This window comes from Thrips palmi, unplaced genomic scaffold, assembly GCF_012932325.1.
Source record: "Thrips palmi isolate BJ-2018 unplaced genomic scaffold, TpBJ-2018v1 HiC_scaffold_11, whole genome shotgun sequence".
Taxonomy (NCBI): domain Eukaryota; kingdom Metazoa; phylum Arthropoda; class Insecta; order Thysanoptera; family Thripidae; genus Thrips; species Thrips palmi.
In genome coordinates, this window is record NW_023144622.1 from 2,974,610 (window position 1) to 2,996,954 (window position 22,345).

Sequence of the window (22,345 nt, forward strand, 5' to 3'; positions counted from 1 at the left end):
GGGAAAAATCAAGGTGCCGGCCGACGCGTGGCGCCTGCTGTGCGTGCTCCGTCGCTAGCCGTCTCTGTCGCACCCCTTCGGCGGCTCCGGGCGGCCCGCGAGTGCGAGAGAGACAGAGCGGCGCGGCCGGTGGGCGGCGCTGGCGGTTGCGCAAGGCGTAGCCGTATTTGGCCGCGCGGCCCAACCCTCGCCGAACGACACTACACGTCGACCGGCTTGCCGGCTTGCCACACGGCGCGGCGCGGCGTGGCACGCGCGCCGGCCGAAAGACACGTCATGAGGCTAGCGGTCTCCGACGTCCCGACGGTCTCCGACGTCCCCGACGGACCCAATGGGACTGTCTCTGAGAAACGACGCTGCCGTCGTTCATATTCATGCGGGCCGGCACGTTCCCAGGAGGGAGACGAGCACACGGCAGCATTCGTCTGTCTCTCTCGCACTCGTGGGGCGTCTCGGGAGGCGCGAGAGAGACAGAGCGACGATAAGCGACTCTCCAGCGGGAGCCGAGGGGAAGGGTTTCCATCCTAGGCGTCCCCAACGTATCTTCGGTGAACGTCAATATCGAAATCGAGTTATTGGAGTCACAGTTTAACAACTTGTCCCAGCTATCGGACTGTCAGCCCGTCGCTACAGGCAGCCCGCCGAACGCGCCGTCTCGACGGGACTGCCTGCCCGCCAGGCGCTTTGGCCCGGGCCACGCAGAAACACCGCCAAATAATTGTCCTTCTATTTACTTTCGTCGTTTTGTTATTGTTTTTTCGCGTGCCGATACATAACGCGCGTCCGCAGTCCGTTCGTTGCGCTGTCCGCCACGCCCCGCCTCGACGGCAATCAGCGCCAAGTTTCCTGTCTGCAGGCTGCAGGGCCTTCATGCACCGTTCCTGTGGCGACAATGACACCGCCCCGCCCCGCCCCGCCCCGCCCCGCCGCTCCACGCCCACGGCGCGACGCCGGTGCGACGCCAAGGTCAGCCCGCATATGTGAGCTGGTCGGGCGCGCGCCCCGCCCGCCCCGCCCCGCGCCAAATTCGAACCCAATTACTTTCCCTTTCCCACCGCCTTGCCCGAGCCTCGCCCTACACGGCACGGCGATCATCGCGGGCCCCGGCAGCTCGCCGACGAACACGCCGGAGACCGCGCCGACGGACCGCGTAGCCTGACCGCACTGAGCGCTCTGGGCATCGGAGGCGCCAATTTTAAATAACTCCGCCTCGGCGAAGACGGGACGGCGGTGGTCATGCGACCCGCCCCGCGGAGACTTGCCCGCGAGGCAGCACGACAGCGCGGCCCGCTCTGTCTCTCTCGCACTCACGGGGCGTCGCGGAAGGGTGCGAGAGAGACAGAGACTTTAGGCCGTGAAATGGAAGCGAGGCGGCGGCCCTGGACGCTTGACTGGCCGTGGGCATAAAACATGGCGGCTGCGTCGCAGAGCGTCCAGAGCGTCTAGAAGCAGCGGCCGAGGAGGAGGACGACACCGCCTTTCTTTTGCCCACGATCGTCCGCGAGTCATTGCTAATTGTGCGCGTTTCCGGCCAAAACGGCCAAAACGCCGCCGGCTCCGATCCAACGACGGCCGCGGTGCCCTTGGCTGCCAGCCTGGGCTGTCCGCCGTGGCTGCCTGCCTTGGCGGGGCGGCCGGGCCGACGCCGAGCCTCCAGGACCTCCACCAGATCGCGCGGCGCGGCGGCCGTTTTGCCGGCAAAATCCGCCGTGCATCACAACGCCCAGCGGGCTGTCGCTCCGTCTCTCTCGCACTCACGGCGCGCCTAGTGGGCACCGCGAGGGTGCGAGAGAGACAGACTCTGCTGGGCGCGCGGAATCCCGCCGCGTCATTTCACGAGAGCAATTTATTAAGCCGGGCTTTTTTGTGGGCCGCGCTGCCGCGCTGCTGTCCGGTGGCGGCGAGGCGTCCCTCCAGTCTGTCTCTCTCGCACCTGTGCGGGACACCCTTCGAGTGCGACAGAGACAGAGCGACCAACTCGACTCTCGGACTCAGTCTGCTGGGCCTTCTTCGGGGGAATCCGAACCACGCCGTCGAGGAGTCGCGGCGTCGCGGGGATGCTGCGCCACATCCCTCGCGGCCTTCGGGGCCCTCCTCGGGGCCCGCCGGCCAGCACACTGAGAGTCGTCTTCGTCGCTCTGTCTCTCTCGCACCAGTACGGGACGCCCCATGAGCGCGAGCGAGACAGAGCGACGAAGACGTCTCACGGAGTCGGTCTGCTGCCGGACGGGCAGGAAGAGCTCGGGGCCGCTAGGAGTAATTCATCGGGACGCCAACACATTTTCCAGTACGCGGAGCAGAAGTGTGCGGCAGGGGTTTCGAGACTCTCGAGCGAGGTCTCGAAGGCCGAGCCGGCTGAGCCGAGACGGGATGGACCGACAGCGCCCTGCACCACGCCGTCGCCACACTGATGGAACGCATACCGACACAAACTTTTGTCCGAGCATTAAAAAAACACTGCGTTTCCGAAAATTAAAAATAAAGTAAAAGGTCGAAGTCCAAATGAATGATAGTGCGGCTAAGCAAGGCTTTTTAATTTGACTCTTTTTTTCTTCTTTTCAGAGGACGCGACGGTAGGCGCGCCTAAACGTATTCATAGCCGTTTCGCTGAGACCAGGGACCCCGAAATGAGCTCCGTCGCCGTGGCGTCGCCGTGGCGTCGCCGTGGCGTCGCTGGCCCACGACGGCGACATCCTCCCTGGTGGTGACTCAGAGGCATCCGTATGCCGCGCGTCTCGCATCCTGCGACGCGTGCCCGGCCCAAGCCCAGCACACTGAGAGTCGTTCTCTGTCTCTCTCATGGGGCGTTCCATACTGGTGCGAGAGAGACAGAGCGACGAAGACGACTCTCGGAATCGGCCTGCTGGCCCATCCATAAGCAAGTGCGCGGGGTGGGTGGGTTTGGGTGGGGTGCCGCCTACCGCACTAAACGGCCATCCGCCCAGCCCAGCAAGCCAAGCCCCGTCCGCGACGCCACATTGTCACCTTTTCGGGCGGCAGAAAGTACCGCTCCAAAAACAGCAAAAAAAAAAGTTGTTAAAAAAATTTATGTCTTTTTCAAATTTTCAATTTTTGAAAAAAGTTATTAGCGTATTAATTTTTTCATTTTCTAAAACGCTTTATTTCTAATTTTTTTTTTCAAACGCTTCATTACTGTTTTTTTTTTAAATAATGATTAAAATTAGCCTTCTCCGAGCAAAGCAGATTCTTGACAGTCGCGTGGCAGTGCGGGGCACTTTGTTTATGGAAACTGACCACGGGGCGTGCCCGGGTGTGCCGGTGGTCTGGGAGCGCAGAGGGCGTCATGCACCGCCTTCCAGGCATTGGAGAAGGTCACATAGGCTTCACCTGGCGCCGCGTCGCGTCCTATTCATAGGCGCTAGAGCGAGCGCGTGCACCGTCTGCCTAACGGACGAGCAGGGCCGCGGCCCCGCCCTGCTGAGAAGCGCCTTTTTCTTTTTCTACTTACAAGAGCAGCACGACAGAGAACAATGAGTACATGATAATCTCTCGGCAGCGTGTCGCGAACCGCACACCGCCAGATTCAGATCCAGATCCGGACGCACGGCCTCATCACACACACGCAGACATACATGCACACACACACAGAGGTACACGAGCGTGCCGTTGCGTGATACACTGGCGTCCGTGTCTGTGTGCGCTCCTATGCGCGCACTCGTGTGTATGTGTGTGTGTGTGTGTGTGTGTGTGTGTGTGTGTGTGCGCGGCATAAACATTACTACAACACGAATAGCAAAAACACAACAGCCGCTCCCGACCGGCCGACAAAGCCGCTTGCTGCGTGCATACGCCTCGGACAACGCCCGGCCCCTCCGCCCCCCGGCCTATGGAAGGCCTATGGCAGGCCCATGGCAGCATAGCCTGCCGCCCTTTCGCGTGGTTCGGCCAAAGATTGTCTGACTATTCATTTATTGACGGCTGCATCTGCTTAGCGGGGCATCGAACCGTACGGACCGGCCATTGTAACAGGGCTAGGACACGAAGACCCCCCGGGGGCCGTACGACGGCGCGGCGCGGGGCGGGGCGGTGGCGCGCATACCATTCGCGTGTCACGAGGGGATAGGATGGGATACCGCGCGGAGAAGCGAGCGGTGTGCGATGGGCGCAGAAAAGGAAACGGTGGCAATTGCCTGACTTTTGGCGGCCACTGCGTCCAAGCTCGGCCGGAAAATCGTACTCCTTGCACGCACGGTGCGGTGGACCTGTGCTAGTTCAAAAATTGGTTCTGTCTTTCCGCTTTGCGGGCCGCGCACGGAGCAGCGCTCGTTCCGGGGCGCGAAAACACAAACACACACAAACGAGGGCCTTGGGGCACGCCTTGGGGCCGCGGGGCACGCCTTGGGGCACGCCTTGGGGCACACCTTGGGGCACGCCTTGGGGCACGCCTTGGGGCACGCCTTGGGGCACGCCGAGCGTCACACGTAACGGTGCGTCGCTCTAATACGGTTACGCGGGGCGTGACGAAACCGCTGCTCTTCTTCTCCTGCTTCAGGAAAACACACGCGCACACACACACACACACACACACACACACACACACACACACACACACACACACACACACAGCAAGGGTCTGACAAGTTAGGTCGCTGCTGGCCGCGCAATATTACAAAGCCGAAGGTTAATGTCGCTGTGCAAAGCGATATTCCGAGGGTCGTCGGTCGCTCTGTCTCTCTCGCGCTCTGTCCCTTGTGGGGGTGCGAGAGAGACAGAGGCGGCTGTCTTTGAGAGATGGATGGCGGACGTACGGCGCGCTTGTCTGCTCGCTCGCGGTGCACGCTGCGCTGCCCGCAGCGGACAGCAGTCGCTGCGTTCCAGCGCGGCCGGCGCGGCCGGCGCATGCAGACGGCCTGGGAATTCTGCAGTGACGGCACGGGGTATCGACCGCGTGGTATGCAGCCCGCCGGACTCCAGGCTGACTCCAGGCTGGAGTCCAGGCTGACTCCAGGCTGGAGTCCAGGCTGACTCCAGGCCAGACTCCAGGCTGACTCCAGTAGCGGCGCGTCGAGCCTGGCAGCGCTCCAGCCGTGGCTCCGGCCCCGGTGCATGCAGGCCGCAGCCAGGCTCCAGCGCGCGGAGCGGAGCAGCCCCAGGCCTTGTCCAGTCAGGTCGCGAACCTGCCCCCCTTCCCCTCCCCTTCACGCACGCTCATCTAATGGCTGCAGAAGGCTCCCTGCTACGCGTAGCCGGTTACGACTGCCGTTGCGGACTGAGAGTCGTCGCTCCGTCTCTCTCGCACCTGTGCGGGACGCGCCGTGAGTGCGAGAGAGACGAGCTGCCGCCACTCGCGCTGGGAGGCAGAGATAGGCATGCAAAGCAGCTCGCATTCGGACGGCAGTCGGACGCCAGTCGGCATTCCAGTCGAACGCTTCAAAAGCGGCCCCCAGGGCCTCCCCGGGGTAGGCGGGTCGCGAGCACAGCGCCCCGTCCCGGACTACGCATCCCTGCGAGAGAGACAGGGATCCTTTTCCATCGAATGTTGTGCGGCATGGCGCCTCGGCCCTTTCTCCGGCCGGGACTTGGCCGGGACGTAACGCGATATGCATGCAGATGGCCGCTTCGCTTCCCACGGTCGCGGACCCCACCGCCGTGCCCCGTCGCACCGTGCTTGCCTTGGGCCACACCAAAGCCACCGGCAAGGATCCGGCTGCATCTCGCAAATTTAAAGTAGTGAAATGAAGTAAAAACAACTGCGCCCGGTTGCGTGCAATCAACGCGCTTGACGTAGGACGGCGGCCTAGTTGGCGGGGGAACCAGCTGATCTGGTTGGCGCGGGTTCAACTCCCGCCGGCGGCCGCAGCCTTCACGTTCATTGCCAATTTCCTCCGGAGAAAGAGGACGCGCCAAAATGTTTTGCATTTCCAGCCGAAACCGCTCGCCGTCTCCTCATCGCAGACTTCCCGCCGTCACGGCCGACGGGCAGGTGCAGGAAGCCCCACCACCACACCACAAGCAGGCCGACGGGCAGACTTACCGTTCTACTTGTTTCTATTAATAATATCCAGACGACTAGAGGCAACAAAAACTTCATTTTTGCTGTAACAGAAAAGAGAAATGACATTTAGTACACGGACAGGGTCTCAAACACAAACACGCAGCAGTACCGCAGTGCAACCAGCTACCATGACACTCGTCCTAGATCGCCCGGAATGAATGAATGAATGAATGAATGAATGAATGAATGAATGAATGAATGAATGAATGAATGAATGAATGAATGAATGAATGAATGAATGAATGAATGAATGAATGAATGAATGAATGAATGAATGAATGAATGAATGAATGAATGAATGAATGAATGAATGAATGAATGAAGTGAAAGAAGGAAGGAAGGAAGGCAGAAAGGAAGGAACACCGTGATTTTACCTCGTGGCATGACTCAAACACTCCGGAGCGCCGCGCCTCACATACACTAACACACACACTCTAACACTCACATACGCAAATCAAATAACGCGGCCGACCGCAAACTACTGGATTGGCGCGCCACTATACAAAGTGCCTCGTTGTTCCAGCCGGGTGCTAACACTGTACCCACTCCGCGGCCACCTCCCGGCCTGGCTGTCCCGCCTATGGCACGCCTATGGCACTGCCGCGACATGGGCGCGCCCGGCTGGCCGCGGAGGGACAGCGAGGTTGTCGAACGCTGCTGTGCCCGACAGTGTGGCGGCTAGCTCTCGCGGCACGGGGCACGGCGAGACGAACCGCGTGCGCAGTGTGGTGGACGGGCACGCGCACGCCCCACGCCGCACGCCTCGACTGGTCGCGGTCGCGCGTCGCGGACCTGCCTGGCCATTGGGCCCGACCGCCAGCACGCGTGCGGCGTGGGGCGGGGCGGGGCGAAGCGGGGCGCAAGGATCCCATCCAGGCGGAGCAGAGTCCACATCACAGAGAGAGAGAGAGCCACCAAGACGTCTCTCTAGCCCCGCCCGCACGGTGCATTCTCTCTAAACCAATCGCCTTGTCTCACGCGCTGTTTTTGACAGTAAAATTCCCCCTTCCCCTCCCTCCTTTCCCTCCTCTCGGACCACTTCCCCTCCACACACACACACACACACACACATTCTCACACACAGACACATTCTCACACACATTCTCACGCCAAATTACACGCACAGCGCGTTGCGGCCTTGCGCCCTCTCATCATCGCAATAAAACAATTGGTTTTTTGGCGCTGCCGCTGTGTCTGGGTGATGGATGTCGCTGCACGCCTCGAGACAGGACGACAACAACAACAACAAGAGGGAAGCGCGTCCCTTCGCGTGTACCGGCCAACAACACAGCGACATGAGGCCCACGGGAGCGTCTCAGGAGGGCCTAACCTCACCCACCGCGCCGAGGCCCAGCCCGGCCCGGCCCCGCTCGGCTCACGTACTCGCACTCGCGGGGTAATGCGGTAATGACAAGCCCATCCAAAACGGACGTGTATGCACCGCTTTACAGGACCGCGGAAAGGGAGAGGAGGAAGGAGGAAGCGGAGAGGAGGGAGAGAGAAAGAGAAGGTGGCAGGATGCAGGAAGGGACTCGAAACGAAGACTTTTAGAGCAGTGTGGCGGAGTAGGAAGTTGGCAGCGGGGAAGTCGGTTTAAACTAAGGAGACAGATAAGAAATGCCAGAAAATCGGTCGGAGCCAGGCTATTGAACGCGCTGGTCCGGCGGCGGTTCAAGACGGGAGCCGGCCTCGGCGGGGCCCTCTCAGGGCGTGTACACCGTAAGGAAGGCACGGCGCCCCGAGCGGTCCATCTATTTACACATAATTACACGGGTGTAGGGCCGCCACGCATGGCCTGGTGCAGCGGGCCTGACCCGCGCACGCCGCGGCGCCGTCCGCACTGACCTCGCCACGACAATGGGAAGCGGTGCATCCCGGTGCATCAGAGCACGTGCATCCGTTGTCCACGCTCCGGCGCGCACACTGCAGCACACCGCGTCCTACGCAGCCTGCTGCACTATTAGTGCAGCATCCCGTCACCTTGGCCGCCGGCCTGCTTCCAGACACCGTCAAAAACATTTTCAAAAAAAAAAGTTTTTCGTTGTGTTGACTATGTCTTGTCATTTTGAACGAGCCGCACAGCAGACTCTGACCGTAAGCGCGTCGCGCCGCGACGCCCACCTCGCTAATGACGTCATTACTACATGGCGCCTCGAGGCCGTCGCGGTGGGGGGACAACGGGACATACGTCACGTCACTCAGTCACCGGCACGTCGCCGCGGCTCGGCTCGGCTCGGCTCGGCTCGGCCCGGCTCGGCTCTTCGATCAAAGGTATCACTTTCAGTGTGTGATTGGGAGCGGCGAAAGTTTCGGGGCGGCCGGGCGGCGGCCGGGCCGCGAGACGTGCGGGGGTCGGGCTTCACGCGGCGCGGCGCACGCGCACGCAAATGAGGTGCTTTGGCTTTCGCGAGGCCGCGTCCACCGGCGTGGCGACACCAACAGAGTCGTCGCTCCATCTCCCTCGCACCTCTACGGGGCGCCCCACGAGTGCGAGAGAGACAGAGCGACGACTCCGGAGGCTGACGACGCGGCGCTACATCCCGGAGGCGGCAGACAGACAATCGCCCGTTAATGAAGGCTAATTTCTATTAACTCCTCTCTTCCGTATTCGCCCCGAGGGCCTTCGACCCGTCGGCCCTTGGTCTTCGGACGGCCGGCCCTGCCGAGGTGTTCATCTCGTGCCGCCCTGCCGCCCTGCCGCCGTGGCGTCGCCGTCGAAGGCTCGGCCCGCCACTAACACTGACAGGCCGCGGCCGCACTGGAAAAATACATTACCACACTCGATCCATCGGCCTGCTTCGACACGGTCCGACACACACACGCACACACACGGCGAGAGGGCTCTCTAATTGCCGGCCTAAATGAGCCAATCACTATTTTTGACAGTGGCGGCGCGGCGAGGCACGACCTGGAGGCGATGAGGCGTCACCTCGTGAACGCACGCACGCTCGCACGCACAGAAAACATTTTGTTGTTGTTGTTTTTTTTTTTTTTTAGTTTGAGTTTGTCGGTGACGACAGTTTCCTCGTCCCCGAGAAGGAAGCGAAGTGCCCCGAGGCGATCGAGTCCCCGAAGAGCGCCATTTTGACGCGCCGCCCGAGTCGCCGCCGCCCAAGCGTCCGAACCCAAGTTTTTCCTTTTTTTTCGGCCGTTTTTGTTCTTGTTTTTATCAGCGAGTGCAGCGCGCGGCGCTCCGGAACCAATGAAAGTGATTGGCGCGGCCTGCCTGTCGAAAACGAAACGCGAAAGGAGGAGAAGGCGGCGAACGAACGCGGCGGACTGTTTCGGGCCGGCCTTTCGAAACAACGACGTGCCTCGGCCCAACTACTTAGGGCAGACGTGATCCCCGCGGCACGACGGACGGAGAGAGAGAGAGAGAGAGAGAGAGAGAGAGAGGGAGAGAGAGAGAGAGAGAGAGAGAGAGAGAGAGAGAGAGAGAGAGAGGCACGCGCAGGGAGAGCTCCGCCCCAAATACCCCCGAATGCAGAGTGCGTACTCCGTGACTCGGAAAAGGCGAGGGTTGCGAAAAGTTGGGAATTTAGGTGATATTGTTGTTGTTGTTGTTGTTTCGAAGCGCACTTTGTTCCGGTGGCGCACCCGATGGTCCCGATGATCGTACACGACCAGGATCGCGACTTCGCTTTGGGCGCGGTGCGTCTGGGCGGCGCCGCTCAGACAAAGGACGGACAGACGGACAGACAGACAGACAGAGCGGCGCTGCCAAGGCGCTGCCACCGCGGGGCTCGTGAGTCACAGGCGGTCACAGACAGTGAAAGCGGGCGGTGGCGTGGCGTAGCGTAGCGGTCCAGCATCAATCAGCCCGTCAAAAAGGGACACCTGTCAGAGAAGAGGACCGCAACTGCCGAGGAAGGGCTGCGTTGTTAGGGTTCTTTTTCCGGCGGCCACCGCCTGGGAGGTAGGCAATAGGCAGCCCGCCGGGGCACGGCCGCGCGACGGGCCGGCCTACCTCCCAGGCGGCTCGCCGTGGAGGCGGTCGAAATCGCAGACGCGTTCGGAGCTCCAGAGTCGCTAAATGGGCCTCGAACCTAACGAGTGACCCCACCAATGGATTGCTCTCCGAACGAGGAATCCATTGGTGGGGTCACACGCTCGGTTCGAGTCCCGCTTAGCGACTCTGGAGCTCAAAACGCGTCTGGCGCTTCGGCCGCCTCCGCCGGTCTTCTGGCCCACTGTGGGCCCACACTGCGCCGACGACACGGCCGCCTCCATCCGTGAAGCCTGCACTGCAAGACGCTGCGATGCGATCGGCGCACCGCGCACCTGATGCCTGGGCTGTGCGAAGCCGCCTCCAAGGCCACATTTCGTATGAATATGCGCGCGGGCTGGACGGCCGGACAGCCGAGCTGGCAGCCAGGCGGACAGCCAGCCAGGCAGGCAGCCAGGCAGGCGGAAGGAAGGAAGGCTGGCGGTGGCGCCGTGGGCGTGCGCACCAATTCGACTCGGTGCATTCGGCCGTTCGGCCGTTCGGCGGGGCGGCCGTTCCCCGCGACACCGTTCCAATGGTTCCACGTCCGGGTGGCTGGGGCTGGCTGGGACTCGCCGCGGAGCGCTGTGGAGCGCCCTTGACGGCCGCCACCTCGGCCCCGCCCGGCTCGGCTCGGCTCGGCTCGGCTCGGCTCGGCTCGGATCAACGCATGCTAATACCGCGATGGCTGGCGGGGCTGGCGGGGCTGGCGGGGGCGCAGCCACCGCCGCGGACGATTAAATCCGAGAGGGGAGGGGGGAGGGACGTTGGTTGGAAAATCAAGACCATTCTCTCCATCACACACTCACTCACACACGCACACAAATCTATTCAAGACCGACCACAGGGAGGGGTTCAAGGCGACGTCAAGTGCTCCCCCCCCCCACCACCACACACACACACAGGCAAACAGACCAACAACAACGACGGACAAAAGCGCATCCAAAAAAATCGCGCGCGCGAGAAACCTCCTTTTTCCAGCGGACTGTACCGCGCCGCGCGATCAAACGTCCGCCGAGCCTCTCCGACCGCCAAGCCGCGCCGCCAGGCCGCCGATTCGAATTACAGTCTTTTATCCACTGCACCGGCGCCGGCGTCGCGTCTCGAGGACACGCCGTGAGGTAACACACACACACACACACACACACACATCGACGCAGCGTGCCGCCCGCATTCTTCAGAATCATCGATTTACATTGGGTCAAATTGGAGGGATCTCCCCGCCCCGATCGTCGTCGCATCGCGTCGCATTCACGTTCATTTTCGACAGCCTGATGATGATGATTGCGATTCGAGCATCGCGGCGGCGGTAGCGCCGCTCGGCACTGGCGCGCATGCGCATACCGTGCACACCTGTTGTGGAGTCGGCGACGTCGCGCCAGCATAGCCGTGGCAGCATAGCCGTGGCAGCATAGCCGTGGCCCATGAGACTGATTCCGAGAGTTGTTTTCGTCGCTCTGTCCCTCTCGCGCCCCTCCGGTACGCCCGGCGAGTGCGAGAGAGACAGAGCGACGAAACTCGCCTCCTGAACCGCTCGGCTGCGAACAGATGGTGGCGGCGTCGCCGCGTCGGGCACTCTCCAGCCATCTGTCTATCTCCCTCTCCAGCCACTCTGCGTCGCTCTGCGTCGCTCTGCGTGCCACCTACGGGGGGCCGCCCACAGCAGCGCCGCACGCACACACACACACACGCACACAGGTGGGGAAAACTCCAATCTGCGTGAATCACCGAATCAAAGGCCACTTGTGCTTGCGGGCGAAAACGGCTCGTCGCGAAGACCTGCCCAGCGATTGCGAACAGCGCTTTCCTCGCTGTCTGTCTCTCTCTAGCGCCCGCGGCGCACCCCGTGAGTGCGAGAGAGACGGAGTCAGCCGGCAAAGGGGGATCGCAAGGACGAGGAGCTGCAACGGCCGCGCCGATGGAACGCAGCGGACAAACAATTTTGCCGTGCGCCTCTCTGTGGCGGGGCGGGGCGGGGCGGGGTCAACAGTGTCGCAACTGTTCCGGCACCGCGCGCCGCTAGGACGTCGAAGCGAACGGCCCCAGGGTGTGACAGCAGGGCGACGACGACAACAACGAAAACGACCACAACACGAGCGGCGACGGCAACAACAGCGGCCACAAACTAAAATGACACGCGTGACAACGGCGAGTCGACGCGTCCCGTAGAGCACCGCGGGGCACGCCGTCGTTGGAGCACGCCGTCGTAGGAGCACGCCGTCGTTGGGGCCTCTCGCCGCCGCCTTGGGACCGGCCGGGCCGCAGCCCCTACGCCCCACGGGGCCCTGGGGCCCCACGGACTCTTTTCTCTTTTCGCTCGCGGTCCGAAATCGATTTGTTTTCCGGCGCTCGTGCTGACCGGGTAGACTGGGTACCGGGTCGCGCGGCCAGGCCAGGCCAGGCGGCGCGCGGGTCCGTGCCGGAGCGCGGCGCGGCTTGTGCAAGCGGGGAGACCGGCGAGTGCAAGGCGCGCCCCGCCGCCCCCGCCCCGCCCCGCCCCGCCCCGCCCCGCCCCCCCCCGCCCCCCCCCGCCCCGCCCCACCCGCCGCCACGCCCCACCGCGCCCACGGTCTACTGGGGCTTGGTGGGCTCGCTGGGCTGGACAAGGCGTAACAAATGAACAGCGCTGCATTCGCCGTCGCAGTCTCGCAGAGTCTCGCAGACCCGCGGAGGGGGATTCATTCCGAGAAGGAGTGAGAGAAAAAAAGAGAAAAAAGGAAGCCAACGAAAACGACCGGAAAAAAGAAGGGGGCTATCGACCCGCCGCGGCACTGCACTCGACTGTACAGCCTTTTGCCGCGGAGTGTACAGTGTGCCTGCACTGAGCCTGCAGTGTACCGCCATCCTCTCTCTCTTCCGCCGCCTCTTACCATATTCATGCAGGGCAAGTACGTGCGTATGCACGGCGATGCGCGCCGGTGCGAGGAGAGAAGAGACCCGCGCCAAGGTTGCCTTCCAATCGTCAGGAATCGGGTTGGGAACCCCGGGTTCGGGGTTCGACTCCCGGCGGCGGCGGCGTCGCGGACGTCTGGGCCGCGCTAATGGGGAGCGATTAAGTCGCGGGGCCGCGACGCCACCGTGCAGGCCGTGGCCCGGGCCGTAAACCAGATAAGCCTCGCGGCCACATTCCGAAAAAAAAGATTAAAATGAAGGGCGCGAGCTCAAAGCGCGCGATCGTCTGCCATTCAGAACGAATAAGAAAAACACGTCGGCGAAGGAAAGCACTGACTCCTTTCCCTTTCGATCCACGCCAATGGGCGCAAGCGGGCGCGAGCAGGGTGGTGCGAGAACCCACCATTCTCCCTTCAAAACACCGCCAAATAAAGCCATTCTTATTTTTTACGTCCTTTTTTTTCGTGCAGTGTGAGAACAACGTCGCCTTTCGTGAAAGGAGGGAAGGCGCGGTCGCTCCGCCGCGGAGGAGAATACCCACAGAGCGGAGCAGCGAGCCGCGAGCCAGGCTGAGTGAGCCCACCGGGCAATTAAAGGTTTTAACAGCGGCATGCTGACCGGCCGGGCGAGACTGCGAGACTCGCCACTGGACGGCGGCAGCGCGGCGGCGAGGCGCAAAGCCGACCCGAGGCCGCGCGACATTCTGAAAGCGTGAAGCAGCCCAGTCGCTCTGTCTCTCTCGCACCCTTACGGAGGGCGCCGCGAGTGCGACAGAGACAGAGCGACGCCGGGGGATGCGGGGCCGCGATGCGATTCGCATTCATTAAGGGAAAGGCCTGCACTGCTGCGAGCTGCAGGCGGCTGCAGGCCTAACAACAACAACAACAACAACAACAACAACAACAACAACAACAAAGCAAAGCAAAAAGCAAACCAGCCGATACAGCTTGCCGTTTATCGATCGCGGGGCTGGGCGTACTTGGTGTACCGGTTCGCATTGTGGCCGAAAGCCACTAACGTCGTCCTGTCCTGACCCGCCGCGGCCTGCCGCCCTGCCGCGCTGCCGCCCTTGCGGTGGCGCAACACTGCTATAAAGATCGCCTTTCGTCTGGACAGGCAGCGCGCCGCCCGCTGCAGTACGCCACCGGCATTTTGGCCGGTCCCGTTCTGCACCAGGATGTGGCGGCCCAGGACGGTAGCGGCCGGCCCGCTGTCGAGCGTGTGTCACTCACAGTGCACCGCAAAGCGAGCGCGACGAGCGCCAAGCGAGGCGTCAGCGTCCCGAGGTGGCCGTCAACCGCCAGGACGCCGTTGCACGATCCGCACCGCACAGTGGGCCAGAAGACCGGTGGATGCGGCCGAAATCCTAGACGCGTTTTGAGCTCCAGAGTCGCTGAATGGGACTCGAACCGAACGTGTGACCCCACCAATGGATTGCTCTCCGAACGAGGAGTCCATTGGTAGGGTCACACGTTCGTTTCGAGTCCTGTTTGGCGACTCTGGAGCTCAAAACGCGTGAAGAGTTTTGGTCGGGGAGGGTCGGTGAGAGCGCCTGTGCCGTAGGCAGTCCCGCTGCACGCACGGCCTCGGCGGGCCGGCCCAGCGCGCAGGGGTTCCAAGTCCGAGGCCGTGCGGGCCGTGCGGACCGCTCGCACGGCGCGGTGCGGTACGGCCTCACCTTGGGGCCAATGCCAAAATGCTTGTTTCCTGAACGCGATCCGGGCAAGACAATGGCGAGCCACGCAGCCATGCAGCCCGGCGGGCGGAACAGCCGGGCCTAGAACGCGCCGCCAGCGTTCGCGCTCTCGAGGCGCCCCACTGCAGTGGAGCACTCAACGCCCTAGCACAGTGGGCCAGAAGACCGGTGGAGGCGGCCAAAACTCTGTCTGGCCCACTGTACTTCGCCCTGCTTCGCTCCGACTCGGCGCGCCGCGCGTCCAAGTCTCCAAGTCCCTGCGTCCCCGCCAGCAACGACCATGCCCCGCGAACCCCGCAGCCCATACACTCCACGACAAAAACACGGCGGGACATTCGTCCACGTCAGCGGAAAACGTGGCTAAACAACCCGTTTGGACCATAAAACGCTTGAAAAGCCGCGTCCCCACGCCACGGCACGCCAAGGCACGCCCAGACACAGAACCGGACGACTTCGACCAGACCGATTCCGAGAGTCGTTTTCGTCGCTCTGTCTCTCTCGCACCCATATGGCACGCCCCGAGAGTGCGAGAGAGACAGAGCGACGACTCTCGGAACGCCGCCGGCGGCGGACCCATTCGCCTTGAGAGTAGAGGTCCCAGGCTCCGGATTGAGAGGTCGCCGCCAGATCGCAACAACCCAATCACGGATTCCAAGCGGGTCGCGAGCGGCCGTATGCACCGCCCGGCACCGCCAACCCGGCCACGGGGACCTTCCATAATCAACCACCATTTTAAAATATCTCTTCACCTTTGCAGTGTGCAAGTTTGCAGCGGGCACACTGTTATATGGAAAGCGCCTCCCAGCAGACCGGTATGCGGCTTTGGCCTGGCCTAGGTAAACAGGCAATAGCGAGATGGCCTATCAGCGGATTCCTCGGTTACCCGTATTGCCTGGAACAATGCCTTATTTCATGCAAACAGTTATTTGGCGAGCGGCTCATGACAAGCAGGTGAGGCCCGTTGGCGGACGGCGGTGTGGCGTGACGGGACGGGTCACACTCACACACGCCCACACTGCCACCGCGGCGCGCGTGCAGGGAGATGAGTTGCCAGTTCCTGAAGTAGCAGGACGTCTTCAAGGCCCCTCGCCGTCGACGCCTCGCGTCCCGACGAATTTCTCATGATAAGACGCGTTAGTGTACCGGTAGCAAGTACATAACGCGGCTCTTGCGGTAATTGTAATCATCGTAATTACGTGCACAATGGCGCTTGAGTGCCGCGGCATGCTCCGCTTTTTTGCTGACTTCACCGGCAGTGCCTCCACAGGCAGGCCGCCACACACAGGGACGAGCCCGACCCACGCTCGGGACGACTCGAAAGGGTGAAATGGGAACAAAAAGACGCATCCGAGAAAACGGAATTTAGAATAAAAACAAACCGCTGGGCAGCGCAGCGACCGATCCTTGGGTCTGCCAGCCTAGTTGGCGAGAAACGAGTCGATTCCGATGCAAACGGCCACTGTCCACCCGCCGCCAAATCGCTGCTCCGACCAGCCATTCCTGTGCGGTGTGCCGGCTTACAGTGTACCACGCACGCCGACTGCATGCAACAAGCCGCTCGGCCCATGAAAAGACCGCCTAGCGGCGACGCGGCGGAACATCGGCGCAGCCTTGCCTAAAAATACCTCGTACAGCCCGCGCGCTGAAAGCAGCCATTTGCGTGACTGTACCGCGGGCTGACGCGGCCGACGCGAGCGAGGCGCATCCGACCTTTCAACCAGTGCAATGCGGCGCTGGAAAAGCAGTGTGGTGGCCGGACCCACCAGGCAAGGCCGACGGCATCCAGCCGAATGATGCAGGGGAGCGGTTTGTCGCTCCGTCTCCCTCGCACCTTCACGCAGAGCCCCGCGAGTGCGACAGAGACAGAGCGTCGGCCGGGCGGGCGATGACGCTGTCTATCAGAGTGTGTAAACACGGCCTTTATTTCGGGCCAGCCTTTTATATTCAACGAGTGCGTCTGGCGTCTCTTTATGCAAGACTTTTAACGTGCCTCGGACTCTCGGACAGACGTCCCGGCACCGGGCTTCGAGCGCTTCGAGCCGACTGCACGGACAGGCCGGCATAGTGGTGGAGCCGGAGCAACATCCGAAAAAGGCAGCGGTCCAGTATTTTGTCACTCCATGCGACCGCTTCTGGAGCCTGGAGGGAGGCCTGTCCTGGAAAAGCGTTCCCACGCGGCAGCCATGGAAATTGAGACCCTCCGGCCGATCCGGGGCAGTCGCCTGACCAGGACATTGGAAAGCATCTCCGTGCAGGCGGTGCTGGCTGTGCTGGCGGTGCTGGCGACGCTCCTACCACGGCCGTCGGGGGACAGGGGGAGGGGGAGGGGGCTCGCCACTGGAAGCCAGAGCACTGCCAAAGCCACCGGCACGCACTTGTTGGTCCCGGCCATCCTTTCGGCGACCGCGGACCGCACTCCGCGCGCCGCGCGCCGCGCCAAGAACGAGCACCGCCAGAGAAAGTCCGTTCGAATGTCCGCCGGAATTGAACCAATTTCTGCCGCGACCGGTTGTGACTCTGTGACGAGAAGCCCCGGGGCAACCAGGCCCTTGGCCTACAGTCTGATTCCGAGAGCAGTTTTCATCGCTGTCTCTCTCACCTTGACAGGACGCCCCATAAGTGCGAGAGAAACAGAGCGACGAAAACGACTCTCGGAATGAGTCTGCTGGCCACCCGGGACGGCATAGGTCACAATGTCAAGGCCACCGGTGATACCACGTTGATCACACACCCGTCTTCCCCGGTCGGCCGGTCGCCGCTAGGAGCCAAGCCGGTTTCGGGAGCCAGCCGACACGGGTTTGGGCACCCGGAGTGTCACGAGGATGACGGGCGGGGACGCGGCCGAAACCCGCCGCCTCTCTCTCTCGCATGCCCGCGGGTCGCCCCATGAGTGCGACAGAGACGGAAAGATCCCGCACTGCTAGCCGAGGGGCGCGGGTTCGAATCCCACCACAGGCACGCCAAAAAGCCCGGCCACGACACTGCCTACTCAAGCATGCGGGAGAGACTTCTTACGCGATAAACTCTGACCCCTGCCCCTCCAGCCCCTGCCCCGAAATTGGCGCCTGTCGCAACCTCGTTTGCCTCACTTTCATTCGCCCAATTCGAGCGCGTCGGATCAGCGCGTCCCCATCGTCTCCGTCGCGCTCGCGGGGCTTCCGCGGCGGTGCGAGAGAGACAGAGCGGCGCGGTGGCTGCCTACTCCGGGCCGGAGAGACTTTTCAAGCGCGGCCCGGCGTCGTGCTGCGCGTTGCTGCGACTCGGCGCGGTCGCTGCGGTCGCTAATTGTGCTTTTAATTACTCTAGTGTGGATCGGGGAGGGGAGGGGGAGCAGGATGTGGTCGTGCATGCCGCTGCATCGGATTGGCCAATCGGGAGGAATTCGCTGGCCGCCGGGGCCCAAAATCCGGAAAAGGCGGGGAATTTGAAACGCGCAGCTCGAACGCGGCGTGCGCCCAGCCCGATGGCTCCAGGGGTATCCAACAAGGCGGCCGGGATTTGGCCGTTCGGCGGCCAGGTGGTGCTCCGCAGAGGCGGCGCGACAGAGACGCCGGGCTGCCGCGCCCCGCGTCGTGAGTGCGACGGAGACGGCTGCTGCTGACGTAACCGCCATCCGACGGGCCGCGGACTGCGGACGGAGGGCGCGGCCCGGGCGCACGCCGCGCGACCCCCAGGGCCCCAGGACGGCGGCGGTCCTCGGGCCCTGCCCGCGTCGCCGCCCCCGGCCGCCCCCGGCCGCCACCACGCCGCCGCCCCCGGGGACGCGGCCGAGGCCTGGCGGAGGTCAAGCGCGCCATGCGGCACCATGTGTGCTGGCCGTGCGCCGTGCGGCCACTGGGAAAGTGGGGCGACCGCCACACTGCAGACTGCCAGTGGGGTGGGGGCAGCCAGCCTGCATGGCGCGGCCTGGCACGGCCTGCACCGCAAAGGGCGTTCACGGAATGACGCCGCGGTCAGCTGGATGGAGAGATAAGCTGACACACCAAGGCGAGCTGACACGCCAAGGCGAGCTGACAGGCCAGCTGACACGATGATCGAATCGCGCGTTCCGAGCGACAGCAGGGCGCCAGAGTTACAACGACCACAGACGTTCCAGCCCCATGCGAGCTGACAGTCTGACAGTGGTGAGGTATGACAACGGGCGAGCTGACAGTCCGACAGTGGTACGGATGACAACGGGCGAGCTGACTCCAGTGGCGTTCCAGCGTTCCAGCCGCGCGGCCGAAACGCCGCGGCCATGCGGACCGAAATGGCGGAGAGGACCTTCGGCTCGCCCGGCGACACTGCTTTACGTAACGGGCCGTCAGGTGGCGCGGCCGGCGTGGGCGGGGCGGGGCGGGGCGGGGCGACGCGTGGGAGGGCGTGCCCAATCCCGATCCGAGTCCACGATGTGATGCCAGTCGATTAACGGGCCGCTGCACTTACGACGTATCGCGGCAGCAGGGCCAGCAGGGCGGCGAGGATTCCCAACAGAGTTACCACTACAGCGGTAAACGGTGGGTCGGTGCAGTAAGACGTTGCCGGCCATACCGCTGCTGCAGCAGCACGCCGCCGTGATATAATTACGACTCGTGTCGCGCAGGTCTGGAAGGCTGGAATAACTCGGTCCACGGCCTGGCCGGCCTGCAGGCCTGGCCGCACAGTGGGCCAGAAGACCGCTGGAGGCGGCCAAAACTCCAGACGCGCTTTGAGCATCCGGGACCCGAACCAAACGTGTGACCCCACCAATGGATTGCTCTCCGAACGAGGAATCCATCGGTGGGGTCACATGCTCGGTTCGAGTCCCATTTAGCGACTGTGGAGCTCAAAACTCGTCTAGAGTTTTGGCCGCCTCCACCGGTCTTCTGGTCCACTGTGGGCCGGCCTGCCAGGCTGGCCGCACTCCAGCCGCTCCAGCAGTTTCGCTCCAGCCAGCGCCGCGGCCTTGACCACGCGGGCCGACCGCCGCGGACCGCCGCCCCAGGACAGCGTTGCAAAATTTTCTCGTTCACACGACGACCCCACCCGGCTGCCCGCCGTGCCCGCGCAGCTGTCGATCGGCCGCCGCGATCCCTCGAACCGAACAACGGCAGCAGATCGTAATTTTGACACGGGGCCGTTTTGGGCGGAGTGCATGTTCACGGCAAAAACACAAAATAATTCCCAAAAAGAAACAGCGACAGCAAAAAAAAATCTCATTCAACGAACGTTAATGAAAGCAGATGATCCGTCGCGTTTCACAACTGCTGTGATAGCCGAGAGGTTAGAGACGTGGGATCGAGTTACCGCAGGCCGGCGTTCGAATACCAGCGTCACAAAAGTTTTTTCGACTTGCTATCCTAAGGGTGGTGGTTCGAGGCAATCCGAGCGGAGCCGTGTGCAACAGACCCACATGCCGGAGGTTCGACTCCTAACAAATATTTCCATTTAATTTTACTGCCTCACCCAGTGCGGTTCAAACCCGTAAACGTGAGCCCACTCCGTGCATGGGACGTGGTGGTCCAGGGAGTAGAGGCGTCGGTTCTCAGTGCTAGGGTCGGCGGTTCGACTCCCCCAACTTCTTGCGAAATTTTGACCGGGTCGGTCGAGTTCTGTTGCGTCAAGAAGCCACCTCACGCCGGTCCCCTCATCATGGGCCGTGGTGGCCGAGAGCGTAAAGTCGTGTGATCCCGATGGCGGGGTCCGGGGATCGAACCCCATTATTTCATTACATTTTTCGACCGCCTTCCTCCCAGAGCAACTCAAACCCGTCGTCCAACACGCTGCCAGACGTACAAGCGTGATAGCGTAGTGGTCAGAGTCACATTCACCTGGCCACTCCGCTGTGGGTGTCTAAAAAGCAATCCGCTTCGGCGGGTTGGCCTCGGCACTGGAGCGATGGAGTATTTGATCCATCAATCCAGACCATCCGGTGTGTGGTTGCGGGTGGTGCCTCCTTGACTCGTCGGGGAGGCGATGATAAGTCCTTTGAAGCTGGCCTAAAACGCTGTATGTTCGGTACGGGAGCGCCGGACAGTGGGGGTACCATGGGGTACACAACCAACCCTACGAAAACAAGAAGCTCCCACCAAACCTCTTCTCTGTCTGAGTCTCTCTCTGTCTCTCTGTCGTCTCACTCTACGTCCCGCCCCTCAAAGAGCTTCGTACTGGGTGCTCTCACCCAGCTGCCTGAGCTTTGGGGTCCTACTGGGTCCCCCGGCGAACGCTTGGGTCGCTGACGGGATTAACCCCAGGTACCTGATAGCACCGGTTCCCATCCCGAACACCGAAGTAAAGCAGGAGGCCTCCCCATTAAGACTGGGGAGGGGGTGTAGAGTTCAATTTTTTTTCTTTTCCCTTTCAAATTTCTCGGTTAATACTCACACCTGATTTAAAATTTCTCGAACTAGTAACGGTTTCTCAAAATAGCACAAAAGAAGAACTGCCAATGCTGCCAACAGACTAGCGCTAGGATCCCCCCGACCCCCGGGGCCCGCCACGAAAGACGTGCGCAGTCCGGCCGGCCGGTGCAGCCGGCCTGCGCAGCCAGTCAAGTAGAGAATAGTACTTGAGCCCCATTCAGGGCTAAACGGACAGGTATTACTGGCCGAACGGCCGGCGGGCCGGCGGGCCCACACGAAAGCCGTGCGCACGCCGGCAGCGGCCTCGTCGCTCCGTCTCTCTCGCTCTCGCGGCCCGGACCGGCGGTGTGCGAGAGAGACAGAGCGCGCCGCGCGTGGGCCACGGCCCGGCCGCGGCGGCACCGAGTGAAACGGGTACCTGATACATTAGGCTCGCATTATTCAATACCATGCACTTAATAGAGCGGGCAGAGGCGAGTTTCACACATCCAACAAACCGCAGCCACCTCTCTCTCCTCTCTCTCTCTCTCTCTCTCTCTCTCTCTCTCTCTCTCTCTCTCTCTCTCTCTCTCTCTCTCTCTCTCTCTCTCTCTCTCGCCTAGTGCAACGCCGTGGTTGACACTATAGGGGCGCCACCCACGTACTCGCGGCTCCGCGGCCACCGCGGCGCTTCCAAAGAACAGAGCAATTACTCTGCAAACTGCACACCAGCTGCAAATACTTTGGCGCAGCTTGGCGGCTCTCGGCGGTCGTTAAACTGAAAATAATGACGGTTAGCGTAATAGAGTTGTACAGTGTCGTCGCCGCGCTTGCAGCAGAATGCACGCTGCAGCGCAGCCAGCGCAGCGGACTCATTGCGAGAGTCTGTCTCTCTCGCACTCACGGGCGTCCCGCATAGGTGCGAGGGAGACAGAGCGACGACTCTCGGATTCAGTCTGCAGTGCAGGCGACAGAGAACGAGGAGGAGGGAGGACAGCGGGCGTGTGGCGCCAGGACCGCCGGGCCGCTCTCACTCACTCACTCCTTCTGCGACACGTCAAGCGCGTAAAACTCGGATCGGCATGTAAATGCGTTAGCCGTGCACTACACTGTGTGCACGGCGCCGCACGGCGCTACACAGCGGCCGGCCGGCGCGCCGGGGCAACGCTCTTAGCGCCAGGCCGGGTCCGGGCTGCTCCGGCCGGGTAATGGGTACCAGTGGGCAAGCCAGTGGGCAAGCCAGTGGGTACCCCGACGGCAAACTCGGTAAACCGGCTGCGTTCCAGTTCACCCGTATTGCGCATGCGCGCACCGGGCGGCGCACCAAGCAACCCGCTCCAGGTCCTGACCGTCCTGACCGTCCTGACCGCGGGCACGCCGCACTGTATATCCGCTAGAACAAATGAGCCACGGCGCGCATGATTTTATTTATGTCGGGAAGGAAGGGGGAGAGAGGG

The 22,345-nt window shown here is 62.4% G+C and overlaps 1 protein-coding gene across 1 annotated transcript in view; it reads right to left on the reverse strand.

Moving 5' to 3' along the window:
- Positions 1-22,345, reverse strand: part of LOC117639676 — a 127,759-nt gene that overhangs the window by 96,095 nt on the left and 9,319 nt on the right. The window contains 1 exon segment of the mRNA XM_034375552.1: positions 5,996-6,057. Within this exon segment, the coding sequence (XP_034231443.1) occupies positions 5,996-6,057 (62 nt within the window).